The 21,968-nt window shown below is 38.6% G+C and overlaps 1 protein-coding gene across 1 annotated transcript in view; it reads right to left on the bottom strand.

Annotated features, from left to right (window-relative positions):
- Positions 1 to 21,704, bottom strand: part of LOC126194669 (uncharacterized) — a 121,441-nt gene extending 99,737 nt beyond the window's left edge. The window contains exons 1-2 of the mRNA XM_049932870.1: positions 21,057 to 21,704; positions 19,444 to 20,964 (exon numbers count right to left, since the gene is read on the bottom strand). Coding sequence (XP_049788827.1) covers positions 19,444 to 20,964; positions 21,057 to 21,281 — 1,746 coding nt within the window. The 5' untranslated portion in view covers positions 21,282 to 21,704. The remainder of the gene's footprint in view (positions 1 to 19,443; positions 20,965 to 21,056) is intronic.
- Positions 21,705 to 21,968: the final 264 nt, after the last annotated feature.

Raw genomic sequence — 21,968 nt, forward strand, 5'->3', positions numbered from 1 at the left:
AACTGGAAGCAGTTAATTCCATAAATTATCTGGGAGTAGGTATTTGGAGTGATTTAAAATGGAATGACCATATAAAATCAATCGTCAGTAAAGCAGATGCCAGACTGAGATTCATTGGAAGAATCCTAAGGAAATGCAGTCCAAAAACAAAGGAAGCAGGTTACAGTACACTTGTTCACCCACTGCTTGAATATTGCTCACCGGTGTGGGATCCGTACCAGATAGGGTTGATAGAAGAGATAAAGAAGATCCAACGGAGAGCAGCGCGCTTCGTTACAGGATCGCTTAGTAATCGCGAAAGCATTGTGGAGATGATAGATAAACTCCAGTGGAAGACTCTGCAAGAGAGACGCTCAGTAGCTCGGTACGGGCTTTTGTTGAAGTTTCGAGGACATACCTTCATGGAGGAGTCAAGCAGTATATTGCTCCCTCCTATGTATATCTCGCGAAGAGACCTTGAGGATAAAATCAGAGAGATTAGAGCCCACACAGAGGCATACCGACAATCTTTCTTTCCATGAACAATACGAGACTGGAATAGAAGGGAAAACTGATAGAGGTACTCAAGGTACCCTCCGCCACGCACCACCAGGTGGCTTGCGGAGTATGGATGTGGATGTAGATGTAGATACCTTGGCAAAAACTGACACATAAAATTACAAAGTAAAGAAAGAAAAGATTTCTGTTAGCGATTTTTCTCCAGATACACTGATATATTTAAAAGCATGTTAAAGTAAGTGTGTGTGTGTGTGTGTGTGTGTGTGTGTGTGTGTGTGTGTGTGTGTGTTACACATGCTTATGAATGTGTTAAACACACAATTTTTTTAAAGTACCAGTATTGTTGTGAGTTAATAATACCTACCACTCACCTTTTACACATTACAAACTTAGAAATTCTTCTATGGAATAGGAGGAGTTGTCAAGAAGAAAATTTTCATTTTGTTTTCAAATTTAACTTTGCTGTCTGCCAGACACTTTATATCATTGGATAAGTGACAAAAAATTATGGTGGCAGCATTGTGCAACTCCTTTTGTGCTAAAGACAACTTTAATGTTGAGTACTGGATGGCAGTTTTTCTTCTGGTATTGTAATTATTTACATCGTTGTTCCTTTTGAACTGCAGAGGATTATTTGCAACTAACTTTGTGAGTGAATAAATACATTCTGAAGAAGAACTTAAAAGCCTAACTCCTTACACAGATGTCTACAAGATGATCACAAGTGAGCACCACGAATTATTCTTATATCTCATTTTTAAGCAGTATACTTTTTCTTTCTTAAAATTGAGTTCCACCAGAACTTTACTGAGTGAAAATATGAAAAATATGCCAGCTTACTGCTGTGTGTCTCCCTAAGTTTTCAAATGACTCAAAGTAGAAATGTGGCTGAACTAAGTTTTTTTAAGAGTTTCAAAACATGCATTTTATAGTTTAAATAAAAAGCATTATAAACCTTGACATTGGCTTCGCTGCAGTGGTAACACCGGTTCCCTTTAGATCACCAAAGTTAAATGCTGACAGGCTGACCATCCGGTCTGCTGAGTGCTGTTGGCAAGCAGGGCGCACTCAGCCCTTGTAAGGCAAACTGAAGAACTATCTGATTAAGAAGCTGCGACTCCAGTCTCATAAACTGACATACGGCCGGAAGAGTGGTGTTCTGACCACATGCCCCTCCAAACCCGCATACAGTGACATCTGTGGGCTGAGGATGCCATGGTGGCCAGTTGGTACCGTAGAGCCTTCCAAGGCCTGTTCAGACGGAGTTTTATTATGGACTTTGCAGAGCGGCAGTAAGGTTTTGGATGTGGAGATGTGGTAGGTCAAGCACAGATGCAATATTCATTCTTAGACAGGTTATAGAGAAGTCCAGTGAATACTACAGACCAGCTTATCTTTGTTTAATTGTCTTACAGAAGGCTTTAGATAGGATTCAGTTAACAGATGATGTTAACCTGTCTATAACCGACACATTCTTTCTGTCTTAATAAAAACAATTGGAGACACTTATTCCAACAACTTCATCCAGGCAAAAACTGGCTCAAAGTTAACTAGCTGTACAGCTGTTAATAATGATGATATTAGACAAGGTGACTCTTTGAGCCCACTACCATGACCATGACTTTAGTCATGGACGAGGCAATAAAGAAGGTATTAGCTCTTAGTGGTTTTAGAATGGGGAACAAAGAAATAAAAATCATTTGTTGGGCTGATGATGCAGTTCTTCTAGCAAAGAGTGAAGCTAACCAACAGAAACTTTTACATGTACTTAATGTGGCAGCCAAAAATCTAAATATCCACTCAAAAAACCAAATGTATGACCATTTTTGGGGAACCAATTACATGAAAACCGGAAGTAGATGGAAAAACAAACACTTAAGAAAAGATGCAAAGGCAAGAACACACTATACAATAGGAAGACCAATGATGACATACACAACTGAGACAAGACCTGAAACATCAAAAACCAAAAGCTTTTGGAAACCACAGAAATGAGAATTCTGCATAGGATTGCAAGGAAGACACCGAGAGAAAGAGAAGTGCAAGCATTTGAAAAGGATATAAAATGTGCTCCATTAATGAGTGGGTATATAAGAAAAAGCATGAATGGAACAAACATACAGATATGATGGATGAATGGAAGATTGTGAAAATCAAGAGAAACGTTCCACCAACTGCTAAAAGAAATATGAGCCATCCAAGGAAAAGATGGAGTGATGTTCCCTCCCTAGTTGTTACTTTCTCACTGTGTGTTACATTTATCATTGGTGTAGTACCTCTAGATGCACAGAAATGAATATGTTGTGTCTTTCTGAAAATGGAAAATCCAGGAAGGAATATAACAATATTATGAGATGGAAAGTTGCTACTCACCATATAGCAGTGATGCTGAGTCGCAGAAAGACACAACAAAAAGACTCTGACAATTAAAGCTTTCAGCCACTGTCCATCAGCAATACACACACACACACACACACACACACACACACACACAGACGCGCGCGCGTGCGCAAATGCAACTCACACACATGACTGCAGTTTTAGGCAACTGAAACCACACTGTGAGCAATAGCACCAGTGCGTGATGGTAATGGTGACTGGGTGGGGGTAAGGAGGAGGCTGGAGCGGGTAGGGGGAGCGATAGTATGGTGGGGATGGCGAACAGTGAACAGTGAAGTATTGCAGGTTAGACGGAAGGCAGGGGTGAGGTGGGGAGCGAGGGGGGGGGGGGCAGCTGCCTCCCGTTCCCTACCAAGAAGTCCCTTCCGTACACCCTAGCCACCCGTGGTCGTCACATCTGCTGTGATGAGCAGTTCCTCTCGAAATATACCAAGAGTCTCACTGAAGCCTTAACTGATCATAAGTATCCTCCCAACCTTGTACAAGAACATATCCCCCATGCGTTATCTTTCCAGTCACCCACCACCTCACAAAGTCCCACCGTCCAGCCACAGAGGAGCATTCCCCTGGTAACTCATTACCACCCAGGACTGTAGCAACTGAATTACATTCTCCACCAGGGTTTTGATTACCTCTCGCCATGCCCTGAAATGAGAAATGTCCTGCCCACTATCCTTCCCATCTCTCCCACAGTGGTATTCCGCCGTCCACTGAACCTACACAATATAGTTGTCCATCCTTACACAACCCCTGTTCCCAATCCCTTACCTCATGGTTCATACCCCTGTAATAGACCTACATGCAAGACCTGTCCTATACATCCTCCCATCACGACCACCACCTACTCCATTCCAGTCACACTAACATCAACCATCCCATCAAAGGCAGGGTTACCTGTGAAACCAGTCATGTGGTCTACAAGCTAAGCTGCAACCACTGTGCGGCATTCTATGTAGGCATGACAAACAACAAGCTGTCTGTCCACTAGAATGGCCACCAACAAACTGTGGCCAAGAAACAAGTGGATCACCCTGTAGCTGAACACGCTGCCAAACATGATACCCTTCATTTCAATGACTGCTTCGCAACTTGTGCCATATGGGTCCTTCCCATCAACACCAGCTTTTCTGAATTGCGCAGGTGAGAACTTTCCCTGCAATACATCCTACATTCTCATAACTCTCCTGGCCTCAACCTTTGTTAGTCACTGTCCTCAACCATCCAGCCCCTTCCCAGCCCAAGCACTACACAGCTGTCATTCCACCACCACACCCAGTCTTTTTATTTCTCTTGTATTTTTGGATTGATTACAATACTAGTGTCATCCAAAAAAAGAAATAATTCTGCTTGTTGTATGTTAGACTGAAGGATATTTACATGTCTGAGAAACAATAGTAGATCTAAGTTTGAGCCTCGTGAGATCCCATAAGTGATTTCTCCCCAGTCAGAAAAATCTCTCCTGCTACATTGGTTGAGTTATTAAGTATAAGTTTCTGTTTTCTTTTTGTTAGATAGGACATTATCAATTAGTTTGCTATAACATTAATTCCATAAAATCTCAGTTTATCAAGGAGAATATTGTGAATCACAGAGTCAAATGGCTTAGCAGGTCACAGAAAATACAAACTGGTGCTATTTGGCGAATGAATGTGTAGATGGCATTCTCATTTGAGCAATTCTTATCAACTCCAAACTGTGATTTGCTGAGGATATTATTGTTGCTCAGGTAGGCTGCTAATGTTGAATACACAACCTTCTGATAAAATTTGGAAAGTCTTGTCAGCTGTTATTAACATCTCTCCTTTCGCCTTTCTTACAGAGTGGTGAAACAATGACATATTTCAATATATCTGGAAAAATGTAACATTGTTTGATATCTGGAAAAATGGCTTGAGTTAGTGATGCATTACATATTTTATGCCGGCCGGTGTGGCCAAGCAGTTCTAGGCGCTTCAATCTGGAACCACGCGACTGCTACGGTCGCAGGTTCGAATCCTGCCTCGGGCATGGATGTGTGTGATGTCCTTGGGCTAGTTAGGTTTAAGTTGTTCTACGTTCTAGGGGACTGATGACCTCAGATGTTGAGTCCCATAGTGCTCAGAGCCATTTGAACCATTTTGAACATATTTTAGAAAAAACAGTGCTTATTATATGGGAACAGGTCTTTAGTACACTGTTGGAAACCCCTTCAAATCCATATTAGCTTTTATTTTTGAGAGTATATATAAATTCAGAAGGAGAAGTGGGCGAGACATCTATATGCCTGAATTTTATGTTAGTTGATTCTTCAACATATTCTTTCGATTTTTCTCTTGAACTGTTTGTCCCTATATTTTGAACTGCATTTAAGAAATGATTATTAAACATATCTGCTACCTGTGACTGATTGTTTACAGCCATTCAACTTAAATTAACAGTGATGTTATCCTGTTCTGTGGCATATTATCCTGCCTCTCATTTTATTGCATTCCATACAGCTTTAAGTCTGTTGCTGGCATTACTGATTCATGATATAAAGTGAATGTTCCTTGATTTTTAATAACTTATCTTAGTAATTTTTAGTAGTTTTTATAGTGTCTGCTACTGCAGGATCTTTACTTGTTCTTACCAAAAGATACAATTACCTTTTCCTTTTGCAAGATACTTTAAACTCTCTAGTGATCCATATTCTTTTAAATGACAGTTTCATGTACTTCCTGATTAGCCTATGTGGAATGCTTTTTTTTTTACAAATAATGATATGAATTTATCATTAAATAGATTAAATTTTATGTCAACATTTGGTTCATCAGAGGCCTGTGCCATAGGGTCGGGAACTGTAGATGAGTCAGGTGCGCACTACACATCAGAGGCTGCTACCCAGGACCCAGGTAGCTGACTGAGGGATGCATACAAGGCTTTTCTAGATTAGGTGACTCTCCACCCAGTCCAGATAACAACAGCTGCAGAGGACACATACAAGTTTAAGAGTAAGATCCAAAGGAATGCCCCCCCCCCCCCAACCCCCCGCTCTCTCCCTCCCCACAGGCTAGTGTATTACAATTCTAGTAGTTAGCTGCCAAAGCATTTGCATCAAAGTGCCAGAGTTTGAAGAGCTTCTAAAAAACACTTAAGCTCACATCATACTACATACTGAAGTCTGGTTAAAGCACTATGTCAATAGCAGTGAGATTTTTGGGGAAAATTTCAGTGTATATCAAAAGGATATGCTAACGGGAAATGGACTGGGAAATCTACTGAAATAGAAACTGAAGCTGCATGCAATACTGTTTGCGTAAGTCTCAGTACCAGTGGTGGGCATAAAATGATAATTGGATTCTTCTATCGCCTACCAGACTCACCTCATTATGTAATCAAAAACTTTAGAGGGAACCTAAGTTCCCCTGCACATAACTTCCCCAATCATACTGTAATCATCGGTGGAGACTTAAATCATCCATCAAGTGAAATTTGTGATGGTATTGAGTAATTTTGAGTATGGATAACACAGAATGTTACCTTGGGTTTGTCGTTCAGAAAAGAGCAATCTGAATTGTAAGTGGAGCCAAAAGAAATCATTACTGTAAAAATCTTTTTGAAAAAATATAGAGTGTTATCAGTGACCTCACAATATATCCTATCCCTTACGTGTTTTTCAATTAAGGATCACCCCATGTACAAAATCAATAGTACCACTTTCCATTATGATACAAGATCTAAACATAACGTCATACCCACAGCAAAAACTTGAGTGTTATACAAAAGGGAGTACATTATTCAAGCACAAAGATGTTCAAATGCAATCCCATCAAACATAAAAAATCTTACCAGTGCCACAATTTAGGAGTAAATTGAAGGAATATCTATTGGAAAACTCTTTTTACTCTCTTGATGAATTTTTAATGTAAATATTTCTTCACTGTAGTTTAGGAATGATACACTGTACGTGTCATATCTATTACTATCACTTTCTAAAGTGGTGGGCATGACACGACATCCTGTAAAACATTACTAAATGCCTTCTCTGAAAACTGCCTAGAACAAATAGTTCAAAACCCCACCCACAATGGAAATACATTAGGTCTAATGGGAAGTAGACCTGACCTCTTTGAGGATGTCCACATCAAAACTGGTATTAGTGACCATGGCGCAGTTGTGGCAACTATTATTACCGAAGTATAAAGAACAACTCAAATGAGTAGAAAGATATATATTTCCAGTATACTAAATAAAAAAGCATTAGAGTCCTATCTTAATGAGGTACTTGAAAGTTCCAGCACAGGGTAGGAGCTTGTAGAAGAATTTCAGCTCAAAAGTTTAAAAGAATAGTTGACCATGCACTGGACAGCTATGTACCCAGTAGAACAGTTCATAATGGGAGAGACCCTCCGTGGTATACAGTCAATATGCAGAAACTTTTAAAGAAACAGAGCTTACTGCATAATAGGTGCAAAACAAAGCACAGAACCAAAGATAGAGAGATGCTGAATGAAACACATTTGGCTGTCACGAGAGCAACCCATGAAGCCTTCAGTGGCTATCACAAAGCCCAAAAAATCAAATCCCTGTTGGATTCTGAAATGAATTTTCAGCCAAATTACCCCCTCTTTTAACAATAGTATATTGTAGATCCCTTGAACAAAAAAAAGTCCAGTAGTTGGAAGAATGCACAGGTCACACCCCTTTACAAAAAGGGTAATAGAAGTGATCCACAAAACTACCAGCCAATATCATTGATACCAATTTGTTGTAGAATTTTAGAACATATTCTGAGTTTAATCATAATGAGGCATCTTGAACAAAATGACCTCCTCCATGCCAACCAGTAGGGATTACACAAGCATTGATCATGTGAAACCCAACTCACACTTTTCTCACATGACCTACGAAATGCTTTGGATCGAGGCATTCAGGAAGATGCAGCATTTCCTGATTTACAAAAAGCATGTGTGTCAGTACCACATCTATGTTTACTGTCAAAAGTACAGTCATATGATATATCAAGTGAAATTTGTGATGGTATTGAGTAATTTTTAGTATGGATAACACAGAATGTTATCTTGGGTTTGTCGTTCAGAAAAGAGCAATCTGAATTGTAAGTGGAGCCAAAAGAAATAATTACTGTAAAAATCTTTTTGAAAAAATATAGAGTGTTATCAGCGATCTCACAATATATCCTATCCCTTACGTGTTTTTCAATTAAGGATCACCCCATGTACAAAATCAATAGTACCACTTTCCATTATGATACAAGATCTAAACACAACGTCATACCCACAGCAAAAACTTGAGTGTTATACAAAAGGGAGTACATTATTCAAGCACAAAGGTGTTCAAATGCAATCCCATCAAACATAAAAAATCTTACCAGTGCCACAATTTAGGAGTAAATTGAAGGAATATCTATTGGAAAACTCTTTTTACTCTCTTGATGAATTTTTTATGTAAATATTTCTTCACTGTAGTTTAGGAATGATACACTGTACGTGTCATATCTATTACTATCACTTTCTAAACGTTTAATGATGTACTTTAATGTTAGCATTTTACATCCTATAATGTATGTTAACTATAATATAACATTGGAAACTCCAGGTAGGAATCTTAACAATGTAGGAAAAGATAGATGCTACTTACCATAAAGATGACACGTTAAGTTGCAGACAGGCAAAATTAAAAGACACACAAAGCTTTCAACCACAACCTTCATCAGGAAAAGTAAAATACAGATCATTCATACACAGAAGCAAGCACACCTCACGCACACACGAACGCCAACTCCAGCAGCACACGCCAGAGCTGCCGGAGTTGGCAGCCACGTGTGCATGAGGTGTGCTTGCTTGTGTGTTTCTCTTTTGCTGATGAAGCCTATGGCAGAAAGCTTTGTGTTAAGAGTCCTTTAATTTTGCCTGTCTGCAACTTGATGTGTTGCCTTTGCGGTAAGCAGCAATCTATCTTTCCCTACATTGTTGTTCACTATAATATATGATTTTATTGTTTTATATCCAGGGTTGCCACAAGTTACCCCAAGTGAAATTTCCTGATTTCCAGATGTGTCTTAGCATTTTCCCCTGACAAATTTTGAGATCTCAAGGGTAAGTTAAGACGTAACTAGGCAATCTGTCTTAGCAGCTATCATACAAGAAACAATAGTGCAAATGAGGAAATATCTTAAAAAAAAAAAAAAGAAAAAAAGAAAAAAAAAAGAAAAAAGAAAAAAGAAAAAAAAGAAACTTGCAAGCAGATGGTGTTTCCTGATGTGAGCAAAAATCTTAAGTACTAGCATCAACATCTTTTGTAATGAACTGTTTTTAGATAGAGAAAGCAAGCCAAATAGTATATGTGTTTCATTAAGATCACTGATGTTATTTTATTTCAATAAAACAAAACACTTTTTGTGACAAAAATATGTATTTCCTAAGAATCACAAGACAGATTTAACATACCTTCACTGATTTCATAAATAACCTCAGAAAAAAGTAGGCCTCTTGAAAAAAGGGTATAAGACGAGGAAGAATTGTGAAAACCAATGCTGTAGGTGACCGCCAATAAAATCTTGATTCTACTATGTTTGTCATTGTTGGTTATTACTCACTGTGTTATATCTATTATTTTACAGGTATTTTGTGATTTTTGTTTTGAGAAATATATGAGTGTATAGCATACAAACCACCAGTGACTGACACGATTTTCTTCTTCTTATGACTTTCTAACATATAAACTACATTTTAAGTGCCACAATGTCCTAGAACAAATAAAACTTCTATAAAATGCCACACTGTACAATGTATTTGTGGTGAGACAGTTGCAGTTCCTAAAGTCAATCACTCATGGCCTCTGGTCTGCTGAGGAGCACCGGAGTCCTGGGTCCATGAATAAACCATGAAAATCCATTGCATTATGCCACATACAAACAGTCCTGACCTGTGGACAGATCAGTGAGACTAGATCCGATGAGCAGGACCTGCACATTAGTCAGAACCGATTGGCTTCAGATCGGCAGGCCCGATCCATTAAAGATACCCGTAGAAACGGCCTGCAGTTTTGGCCCATCATGAAAATCCACTCATATGGCCAGCTATTCATGAGCCACAGACAGCATGTTGAAGAAATGAGACCTTGGTGATCAATCCATACAACAGATAACTTGTTCAAATTCTCTGAGAATCAATAATAATGAGGATAGGTAGCAACTCACTGTAAAGATAATTGCTGAGCCACAGATAGGCACGAAAAAGGACAATCACACTCTCACAACTAATTTTCAGCCATAACTTTTGTCAGAAAACGAGAGTGCACGCACATTCACACAATCACTCAGACAGAACTCATGCACACAGGACCGCTGACTCTGGCTGCTGTGCCTACAGCCTCTTACAATCAGATCCAAAGAAACTACTCCTGCCTCTCATCAGTAGCTACTGGGCCAACAGGAAGAAGTTGTGACAGCACTGACTGCAAGCTGAGGGGAGTGGTAGGAAGTGGAGAAGCAGTAGTAATGAGGGAGTAGGGAAGTGGTCCATGTACTCAGCTGCACAAACCATTTCATCTACTGAAACAAAAAATTTTTCCAGTGTCCCCCCCCCCCCCTTCTGATATTTCCCTGACTTGTTTGAAATTCCCTGATATTCCACAATCTCCTGAACCTGTGGCAACTCTTATATCTCAGTTTCACTGCAGTTCAAGCCCAAGTTTGTAGTAATTAGCATATTTTGTTTCCACATCCATGTTATATTACAATCTATAATTACTGTATATTTAGTTTATTGTTCACATTTATGGTTACAATATCTCAATTTTTAAACAATGGAAAATCCAGGATGGAATAATGACAATATTATGAAAATGATAGATTGCTACCCACCATATAGTGGAGATGCCGAGTCGCAGAAAAAAAAAGAAAAAGACTACTGAACAAGTCAGCTTCCAGCCAAAAGAGCTTCTTCTGAATTAGACAACATAAACATGAACATTCATGCAAATACAATTCACACACACACACACACACACACACACACACGACCACTGTCTCTAGCTGGCCTCAGCAGCCAGAGGCAGTGGTCATGTGTGATTGAATTGTGTTTGATTGTGTGCACATACGTTGTCTAACTCAGAAGGCCTTTTGGCCAAAAGCTAACTTGTTTAGCAGTCTTTTCGTTGTGCTTGTCTGTGACTCACACTCTCCACTATGTGGTGAGTAACAATTTATCCTTTTCATAATACTGATATATCTCAATTTTTAATTTTTTTGATTATCTTTTTATTTTGTTAAACTTGACTCACTCCATATCTATGAAATTCTTTTGTCTACTGGATCAACGGAACACGAATAAATAAATAAACTCTGTGTTCACATGGCTCACAGTCGTCTTAACCCATGGATGTTCATAGCACTGTAGGATCTCTACAAAACTCACACTTGTGTGGGAAGTTGCTATTCATATTTCATCCAGGTAATGCTGTAATTAAACAATAGACAATCCAGGATGGAATGTAACAATATTATGAGTGTGGTTTCAGTTGCCTGAGACTGCAGTCGTGTGTGTGAGTTGTGTTTGCACGTGTGTGTGTGTGTGTGTGTGTGTGTGTGTGTGTGTGTGTGTGTGTGTGTGTGTGTGTGTGTCCTTGTTGCCTTAATGGCTGATAAAAGCTATAATTTTGAGAAACTTTTTGTTGTGCTTATCTGTGACTCAGCACCTCCGTCAATCTGTAATTTCTACCTTTAGCCAGGCTGTTTTCTGTTCCACCTACTATGATCACCTGATCCTCTCCGACCAGAGCCCATTCATGTCAGATCACTATATCTATTTCCTGGATTATGTCAGGCATTAAGATTTCTGGCTGGACTTTGAAAATGTTCAGTTCTCAAACGAAAAGACCCACAGATGCCTAGTTTATAGAATATGTAAGGACTTAAACGAAAATATATTGACAGGCAATTACAAAGGCAAGGCTGCTTAGAAATGACACATAATAAGAATGTCGAGCAACAAATCAAAATCTGTGCAGGATATTGTAAAAAGTGAAACAGGAAACATACAAAATGAGCAGGAAATTATTAAAATCTATGCAAGATATTATAAAAAGTGTAACGGGGAAGATACATGAAGAACAGGAAATTACTCTTACAAATGCTAAGGATATCAATAGTGGTAAAAAAAGACCTGTCAAATTACACAGATGATTACTTTACAAATGCTTTCCAAAACGTGGCTTCAATTGACCACTCAGGATAAACTCGGGTTTTGCAACCCACCATGCATCATGAGGGTGTTGTTGTTGTTATGGTCTTCAGTCCTGAGACTGGTTTGATGCAGCTCTCCATGCTACTCTATCCTGTGCAAGCTTCTTCATCCCCCAGTACATACTGCAGCCTGCATCCTTCTGAATCTGCTTAGTGTATTCATCTCTTGGTTTCCCTCTTCGATTTTTACCCTCCACGCTGCCCTCCAATACTAAATTGGTGATCCCTCGATGTCTCAGAACATGTCCTACCAACCGATCCCTTCTTCTAGTCAAGTTGTGCCACAAACTCCTCTTCTCCCCTATTCTATTCAATACCTCCTCATTAGTTATGTGATCTACCCATCTAATCTTCAGCATTCTTCTGTAGCACCACATTTCGAAAGCTTCTATTCTCTTCTTGTCTAAACTATTTATCGTCCATGTTTCACTTCCATACATGGCTACACTCCATACAAATACTTTCAGAAATGACTTCCTGACACTTAAATCAATACTCGATGTTAACAAATTTCTCTTCTTCAGAAACGCTTTCCTTGCCATTGCCAGTCTACATTTTATATCCTCTCTACTTCGACCATCATCAGTTATTTCGCTCCCCAAATAGCAAAACTCCTTTACTACTTTAAATGTCTAATTTCCGAATCTAATCCCCTCAGCATCACCCGACTTAATTCGACTACATTCCATTATCCTCGTTTTGCTTCTGTTGATGTTCATCTTATATCCTCCATTCAAGACACTGTCCATTCCGTTCAACTGCTCTTCCAAGTCCTTTGCTGTCTCTGACAGAATTACAATGTCATTGGCAAACCTGAAAGTTTTTATTTCTTCTCCATGGATTTAAATACCTACTCCGAACTTTTCTTTTGTTTCCTCTACTGCTTGCCCAATATACAGATTGAATAGCATCGAGGAGAGGCTACAACCCTGTCCCACTCCCTTCCCAACCACTGCTTCCCTTTCATGTCCATCGACTCTTATAACTGCCATCTGGTTTCTGTACAAATTGTAAATAGCCTTTCGCTCCCTGTATTTTACCCCTGCCACCTTCAGAATTTGAAAGAGAGTATTCAAGTCAACATTGTCAAAAGCTTTCTCTAAGACTACAAATGCTAGAAACGTAGGTTTGCCTTTCCCTAATCTTTTTTCTAAGATAAGTCGTAGGGTCAGTATTGCCTCACGTGTTCCAACATTTCTACGGAATCCAAACTGATCTTCCCCGAGGTCGGATTCTACCAGTCTTCCCATTCATCTGTAAAGAATTCGCATTAGTATTTTTTGCAGCTGTGACTTATTAAACTGATAGTTCGGTAATTTTCACATCTGTCAACACCTGCTTTCTTTGGGATTGGAATTATTATATTCTTCTTGAAGTCTGAGGGAATTTCACCTGTCTCATACATCTTGCTCACCAGATGGTAGAGTTTTGATAGGCCTGGCTCTCCCAAGGCTTTCAGTAGTTCTAATGGAATGTTGTCTATTCCCGGGGCCTTGTTTCGACTCAGGTCTTTCAGTGCTCTGTCAAACTCTTTACGCAGTATCATATCTCCCATTTCATCTTCATCTACATCCTCTTCCATTTCCATAATATTGTCCTCAAGAACATCGCCCCTGTATAGACCCTCTATATACTCCTTCCACCTTTCTGCTTTCCCTTCTTTGCTTAGAACTGGGTTCCCATAAACGCTCTTGATATTCATACAAGTGGCTCTCTTTTCCCCAAAGGTCTCTTTAATTTTCCTGTAGGCAGTATCTATCTTACCCCTCATGAGATAAGCCTCTACATCCTTACATTTGTCTTCTAGCCATCCCTGCTTAGCCATTTTGCACTTCCTGTCAATCTCATTTTTGAGACGTTTGTATTCCTTTTTGCCTGCTTCACTTACTGCATTTTTGTTTTGTCTCCTTTCATCAATTAAATTCAATATTTCTTCTGTTACCCAAGGATTTCTATTAGCCCTCGTCTTTTTACCTACTTGATCCTCTGCTGCCTTCACTACTTCTCCCTCAGAGCCACCCATTCTTCTTCTACTGTATTTCTTTCCCCCATTCTTGTCAATCGTTCCCTTATGCTCTTCTTGAAACTTCTGGTTTAGTTAGTTTATCCAGGTCCCATCTCCTTAAATTCCCACCTTTTTGCAGTTTCTTCAGTTTTAATCTACAGTTCATAACCAATAGATTGTGGTCAGAGTCCACATCTGCCCCTGGAAATGTCTTACAACGTATGTTGTAACCTCTAATCCCATGCAATTACAATTTAAAATCTGGTTCCTAAATCTCTGTCTTACCATTATATATAATCTATCTGAAACTTTTCAGTGTCTCCAGGGTTCTTCCATGTATACAACCTTCTTTCATGATTCTTGAACCAAGTGTTAGCTATGATTAAGTTATGCTCTGTGCAATATTCTATCAGGCGGCTTCCTCTTTCATTTCTTAGCCCCAACCCATATTCACCTACTAAGTTTCTTTCTCTTCCTTTTCCTACTATCGAATTCCAGTCACCCATGACTATTAAATTTTTGTCTCCCTTCACTACCTGAATAATTTCTTTTATCTCATCATACATTTCATCAATTTCTTCAACATCTGCAGAGCTAGTTGGCATATAATCTTGTACTACTGTAGTAGGCGTGGGCTTCGTTTCTATCTTGGCCACAATAATGCGTTCACAATGCTGTTTGTAGTAGCTTACCCGCACTCCTATATTTTTATTCATTATTAAACCTACTCCTGCATTACCCCTATTTGATTTTGTATTTATAACCCTGTATTCACCTGACCAAAAGTCTTGTTCCTCCTGCCACCAAACTTCACTAATTCCCACTATATCTAACTTTAACCTATCCATTTCCCTTTTTAAATTTTCTAACCTACCTGCCCGTTTAAGGGATCTGACATTCCACACTCCGATCCGTAGAATGCCAGTTTTCTTTCTCTTGATAACGACGTCCTCTTGAGTAGTCCCCACCCGGAGATCCGAATAGGGAACTATTTTACCTCCGGAATATTTTACCCAAGAGGATGCCATCATCATTTAATCATACAGTAGAGCTGCATGCCCTCGGGAAAAATTACGGCTGTAGTTTCCCCTTGCTTTCAGCCGTTCGCAGTACCACAACAGCAAGGCCGTTTTGTTAGTGTTATAGGGCCAGATCAGTCAATCATCCAGACTGTTGCCCCTGCAACTACTGAAAAGGCTGCTGCCCCTCTTCAGGAACCACGCCTCTCAACAGATACCCCTCCGTTGTGGTTGCACCTACGGTACGGCTATCTGTATCGTTGAGGCACACAAGCCTCCCCACCAACGGCAAGGTCCATGGTTCATGGGGGGGATCATGAGGTTAGTTCCAACGAAAAAGCATGATGTGGTAAAGGTGATTAAAAGCCTCAAATGCAAAAGTCAGTTGGTGTAGATGATGTTCCAGTGTCACTTAAAATCTGTATCGATTCACAAATTGCAACTTTAGTCCTTGGCTCACATGGTTAATTTATCAATCACTGGACATGTGTTCCACAAAAGATTAAAAATATCAAAAGTGATACCTTGATTCAAGTGTGGAAATAGGTATAAAGTTCAACATTACTGACCCATTTCACTCCTTCCGGCATTCTCTAAAGTAATTGAGAGATTAATGAAACAATGAATTTCGAAGTATCTAGATGACTACAGCCTACTGCATAATAACCAGTATGGCCTGCAAACAGTTACAAGTACAGAAACATTGACAAAATAGCTAGTATTTTGGATAACAACAATAGTGTTGTAAATCGTCTTCCGTGAAGACTATTTACAATACATCTGCTGGGAAAGCTTGAAGAGTCATAACAATAGTGTTGACAGAGTTAATTTAGATCTTTCTAAAGCTTTCAATATGGTTACTCATGATATACTTTTAGATAAGCTGGATGCAATGGTGATAAAATGAACAGAAACAAGTGGGTTCAATCATATTTGCAAAATATGCTATTTATAAAAATCAGGTTCGTATCTGGTGCAAGGAAAGCCGAAATAGGTGTACCCCAGTGTAGTGTGTTAGGGCCTCTTCTGTTCCTCATTTATAAAAATGATATAACACCTCAGACACTGCAACCATGAAAATGTTGTTAGCAAAATTGTGAATTGTGGTTTATTAATCTCATAACATACATAATCTAAATAATTTGATTCAGGTACAGGAGACACGTCAAAATTTTGGTAAAGTTATACCGTATACATACAACACCTGATTTTAACAAATGGTACCATAACAATAACACAATATAAAAATACACATACAATAAAAAACTAACAATTAATTACAACTGATTTTAACAAATGGTATCATAATAATAATACAATTTTGTTATACATACAATAAAAGACTAACAATTAATTACCCCTTGCTCAAATTATCATGTCATCCTCTGTGAATTCTTCTACTGAATAGTAGCATTTATCCCACAGAATCTACAGTAGCCCTATTTTTAGACTCCCTGGCTTCATATTAAATATATTTTTGCCCATTAGCTTGTTATATATTGTCATCCCCATATATTGTGGAGTTGGTGCATATAATTTCAAACGATGTGTGGGTAACATAAAATTATTTTTATTTCTTGTGTTGTATGTGTGGTTAAAATGGTTTACCTCAAATAATTTTTGTCTGCTGTGTACAAAGATTATAATTTCATAAATGTATATGGAGGGAACTGTTAGGATTTGTAGGTTCCGAAATAATGGGCGACAAGATTCTGTTTGTTGTGCACTACACATGTATCTTATAATTTTCTTTTGCAGTTTCAGTATTCGAGATACACTACTTGAATTTCCCCAGAAAATGATACCGTACCTAATGACAGATTCAAAATAACTATGGTATGCTATTTTTTGTGTACTCATGTCAGTAGAGTTTGCTAGTATTTGCATTGCAAATGCAAAGCTGCTTAGTTTATTTGATAGGAACTCAATATGTGTACTCCAGTTTAAGTTGTTGTCCACATTTAGTCCTAGGAATTTGACTGTGTTAACTTCTTCCATAGGATGATTGTGATGATGTATTTTAAGATCCACACATTTCAAATGTTTGGTTTTGAAATGTACCATATTGGTTTTTGCAATGTTCAGTTTCAAGCCATTTAACTTTCTAGAGTACCCATTGTGCTCACAATGGAGCTCTGAATTTTTTCTGCATCATCTTCAATTAAAACAGAAGTGTCATCCGCAAACAGAACTGATGGGGAATTTATATTTATGGGCAAGTCATTTACATAGAATAGGAACAGGATTGGCCCCAAAATGGAGCCTTGAGGCTCACCTTGTGATTCTGTACTCCATTTAGAATAATAATTCACTGCATTTGATGTGACACTTACCCTTTGCTTTCTGTTGCGCAAGTATGATGTTAACCATTTCAGAGCTTTGTCCTTAATCCCATATTTGTTTAATTTGTAGATAAGCAAGTCATGGTTCACCGAGTCAAATGCTTTTGAAAGATCGCAGAAGATACCTGCAACTTCACTCCTCTGATCCAATGATTTGCATATCTTCTCAATAAAGTTATTTACTGCATCCAGTGTGTTTTTTCTTTGTTGGAATCCAAATTGGTTACTTACAATAATATCATTTTTTACGATAAAATTTTTGATCTGATATGCAGCTACTTTTTCTAACACTTTTGACAGGATTGGGAGAATAGAAATAGGGCGATAGTTGGCACTAATGTAATAGTAAGTGATGTTAGGGAATCTCTAACCACTATAACTGATTAAGTCCTTAAGTCCTTGCATTCATGGTTCAATTGCCAACAGGTTGACCCTAAATGTGAATAACACAAACCATATACAATTTGAGAAGACAAGTCAAAACCAAGATCTCCATCTGGTACTGGGCAAAAATTAATTAGAAAGGATTCAATGCACAGAACTTTAAGGAATGTATATTGACCAAGACTTACACTGGAAAGACCACATAACTAATCTCTCCCAGAAACTCAGTTCTGCATGTTTTCGCTCTGAATGTAAATGAATATGTTAGCTTATACTGTAGAACTACTAGGTCCTGATTCATTGTTGGGTTGTTTTGATTCTGTTAACTGATGTACCATCAGTGCTGTGTTTGTCTTTGCTAACAATGTTTCTGCTTTTGGTCTTCTGTCTCCTCTGTTTCAAAGGCAGTGAGACAAATTATGCTGAGAAAGGATCTGGTGCTAACCTAATTTTATGTTTATAGCGTTGGCACATTTTGTGCTTGTGTTTCCTGCCTTTTAGCAGTGCTATATAATGTGCTCTTGTGTTGTATTTTTTGAGGGATATTTTAGATCAGTTTCATGATTTACCTACATCTTTAATTGACTTATTGTGCATTTGTAATTTTCTGCAGTGTTACATAATTTGTTCACGTGTTTTCACTTTCTTGGTAGTGTTTTCATTTTCAAAATTTATTTTTCAGTTATTTGCTTATTGTGCATGTTGCACTCACAATGTAGATGATGTATTTCGTCATTCCCCTTACAATAATTTACCCAGCAAGGTGATTACTCATCTTCATGTACTGGGAGACTGGGGTTTATTCCCCATTCAGCCATCTTGACTAGGGTTTTCCACGGTTTCCCCGTGTCTCTAAGGCGAATGCTGGGATGGTTCCTTTGAGCAGGCCATCTATCCTATCATATTCTGTAAATATTTTATATGTACTTATTATTTCTATATGATTCTGTCATATCTGGTACCACCGTAACAAATTGTTTATGGACGAATAAATAAGTAAATCACAATCCTTACACAAATTCCTTGTTCGCTGTCACCTGACTAAGGCTAGTACTTGGATTGGCTTCACAATACTTGTGACCTATTCCTAATCTGTCCTCCACCATCATGTCTACACCCTGTCATGGCTACTATCTACAGCTAGCCTCTTTTCTTCCAAATTTAGTTGACGAAGTTGATAAGAGGGGTGTGTGTGTGTGTGTGTGTGTGTGTGTGTGTGTGTGTGTGTGTGTGTGTGTGGACAGAAGTTTTGCACTAATGGTATTGTCAAGGCAGTTCATTTTTGGTGTGTGTGTGTGTGTGTGTGTGTGTGTGTGTGTGTGTGTGGACAGAAGTTTTGCACTAATGGTATTGTCAAGGCAGTTCATTTTTGGGCGTATTCACACATTTTCATACATGATAATATCCATTCTTGTTCTCTTACATGTGCCTAGAACTACATGCATCTAATATCATTATATAAAATGGTACAAAGACAAATAATAAGTACAGGCCTTAATTTAGTTAAAAACAGACACATTCACAGTAAACTATGTTTCGTACAAAATAAAATGACACAATTAAGCTACATACCTGTTCATTACTAAGTTCATCTTGTGGACCAGTATCAGTTTCAGAATCATGATTAAATTCTGAATTCAGAGCTGACAGCACAGACGACACCTGACTACTTGTCATCGCAGGGAAAGCACCAGCTCTAGACAGCTGAGATAGAATTTCTGCAGGAGACTGCACAGCATAAGACGAGTCCAAAGCTGAGAAACTGGTGACTACAGATGTAACTTGATCAGGTGCGGAAGACTGTGAGGACTGTGCAGAAATATCAAGTGACTGTGCAGACGTGTCTGACAATTGAACAGCACCTGTAGCTTGCATCATTGCTGTAACATTGATGCCAGAAATATTTGTGGCAGCTGTATTTGGTCCAAACACTGAGCATTCTGTAAGCATTCTGTCACGAGCTGAACTTAATGTTGCCATAGATATTCCATGGTTTTGCCAAGATGGTGTTTGTCCTAAGCGAGGATCTCTTACAGAAGTTACTTGTCCAGATTCTCCACTAATTACTGAATTACATACATGTACTGTGTCAGAGGAGACAGGAACTGAAAGTGGAATGTTCAATTCACTGCCACATACCGTGTTAGGAATTGAAATAATCTGTTCAACAGATGTTGTGGAATGCTCATTTTTGTTCAAGATTATGTTACTTGACATAGGCAACAGTGTGCTTTGACTGATAGAATTTTTGTGCCTGGTATGTGGTAATGGCATCAATGAATTGTGGCTAAAATCAGATGAATCATCTGATTTTATGTCAATCTTTATGCCATTTTCAGTCTCACACACATCAGATACTCCAGAATCAAGGAATTTAGGTACGTCTTCATCATCACTGACAGAATCAAAGGCAGCAGAGGAAGACAAAGCTGTTGTCAGAACATCCCTGTCAAGATTTGAAGGATTGGGATGATTTTCTGGAATATCTTGTGATAAACTTGATTTCAAATTTGACAATAAGGGTAATGGAACAGAGTCATCAATGGTTAGGTTGTTCTCAGTCTTTGGCACTGCTGAGAAAGCAGCATCCATAGTAACATCTTTTGATGATGGAAATGTGTCCTGCTTGGGTACAAAGGTGTTTGCAGATGGCAGTGCTATATCACACAAGGATCCATCACATTTGTTGGACAAGGACGAAGTGGTTACGGAAAAATGTGATGTATTTTGTGTTGGAGCAGTATGCTGAGCAATTGAAGTAACAAATAACTGACTTGAGTCTGAAAGGCTAGCAACTGACGATGATGGCACAAAAGGTGGAGCTGTAATAAATGTACTGTTGTTCAGAGGACACACTTGGGAAACGCCAGAAAGTGTATCAGGAAGCAGAGGGTTGGTTTCTGATGGGAAGAATGTAAATTGCTGAGAATCAAGCTGATGCGCCTTTGCCACCATATTATCATTAAAGAAATTAGGGGTAAATATTTTAAGATCCTCCACATGAAATATTTCATCTGTGTCTTTTAAGTCGTCTTTTCCGTGTTCATAACACGGCATAGTTTTCTCCTCTGCTGTGGCAAATGACATTAATGCCTGAAAAAAATGAGGAATATATCAGTCATTGCCATATTCTAAATGGATTCATTACGCAAACAGCAAATCTACGGCAAAACAAGGAAACGAACCTGACGCAAAATGCTTTCTGGTGGTGACCAATTTGCTGAAGAATCTGTTCGCGTATCACATACACCAGAACCATCTAACCTATCACATTTTGTTAAATCTAACAGCTCTGAGACGACAGTGTGACAATGTGGGGACAAATCTGAATCGTAATTTAAGGTATCGTTATTAGGAGGCTCTGTCTTTGGTTTTTCCATTACAATACCGAATTTATCTGAATTTTCCATTGTGGTATCGAAATAGTATCACCGTTTTATTTCATTTTATGAGAGCCGCTACAAAATGTTGCACGTGGTAATTTACATAGAACAGAAAAATGCATTTCTTTTTCACAGCTGAGGGCAAATATAAGGGACTACGTATTCAAATAACTCAAAACTTTCATTTCAAGTGTTTAATAATGACTTCATAATCTGCTATGCGTTTTTCTCAGTTGTAATATTCAACATTTTGCACGAAGACGGTTACTACGTGCAGCAGTAACCAATATTCTTTTGTTTCGGCATCCTACTCTCGCGTCAGTTAAATATAATTTCACGGCCATATCGAAGAACATTTCACGCACTACCCTGATGTGAGGCTAGTTGCTTCATTGAATCGTCTACGGTGTCACATTTGTTGCTGTTTCACTCACTGTGTCGCAAACACTGTTGTCGAAGGTAAAAAAAAGACTACATTTTACGAAAGCTAATCACTTCTTCCACACAGATACATTAAAATTCAATATTAAAATACCCACATGCCATCACGCCATATTTGATAACCTTGAAATTTTTGTGTTCGACTACGACTAGAATATCAGGAAGCGCCAACTTTAAATTCAAACGCTATTAACCTAGACTGTAAGAAAATATACGATCGCAGTTGAAATGTAAGCGAAAACGTTATGTAGGTCAGCTGACTGAAAAGGAAGT

The sequence above is a fragment of the Schistocerca nitens genome, chromosome 7 (assembly GCF_023898315.1).
Source record: "Schistocerca nitens isolate TAMUIC-IGC-003100 chromosome 7, iqSchNite1.1, whole genome shotgun sequence".
NCBI lineage: Eukaryota > Metazoa > Arthropoda > Insecta > Orthoptera > Acrididae > Schistocerca > Schistocerca nitens.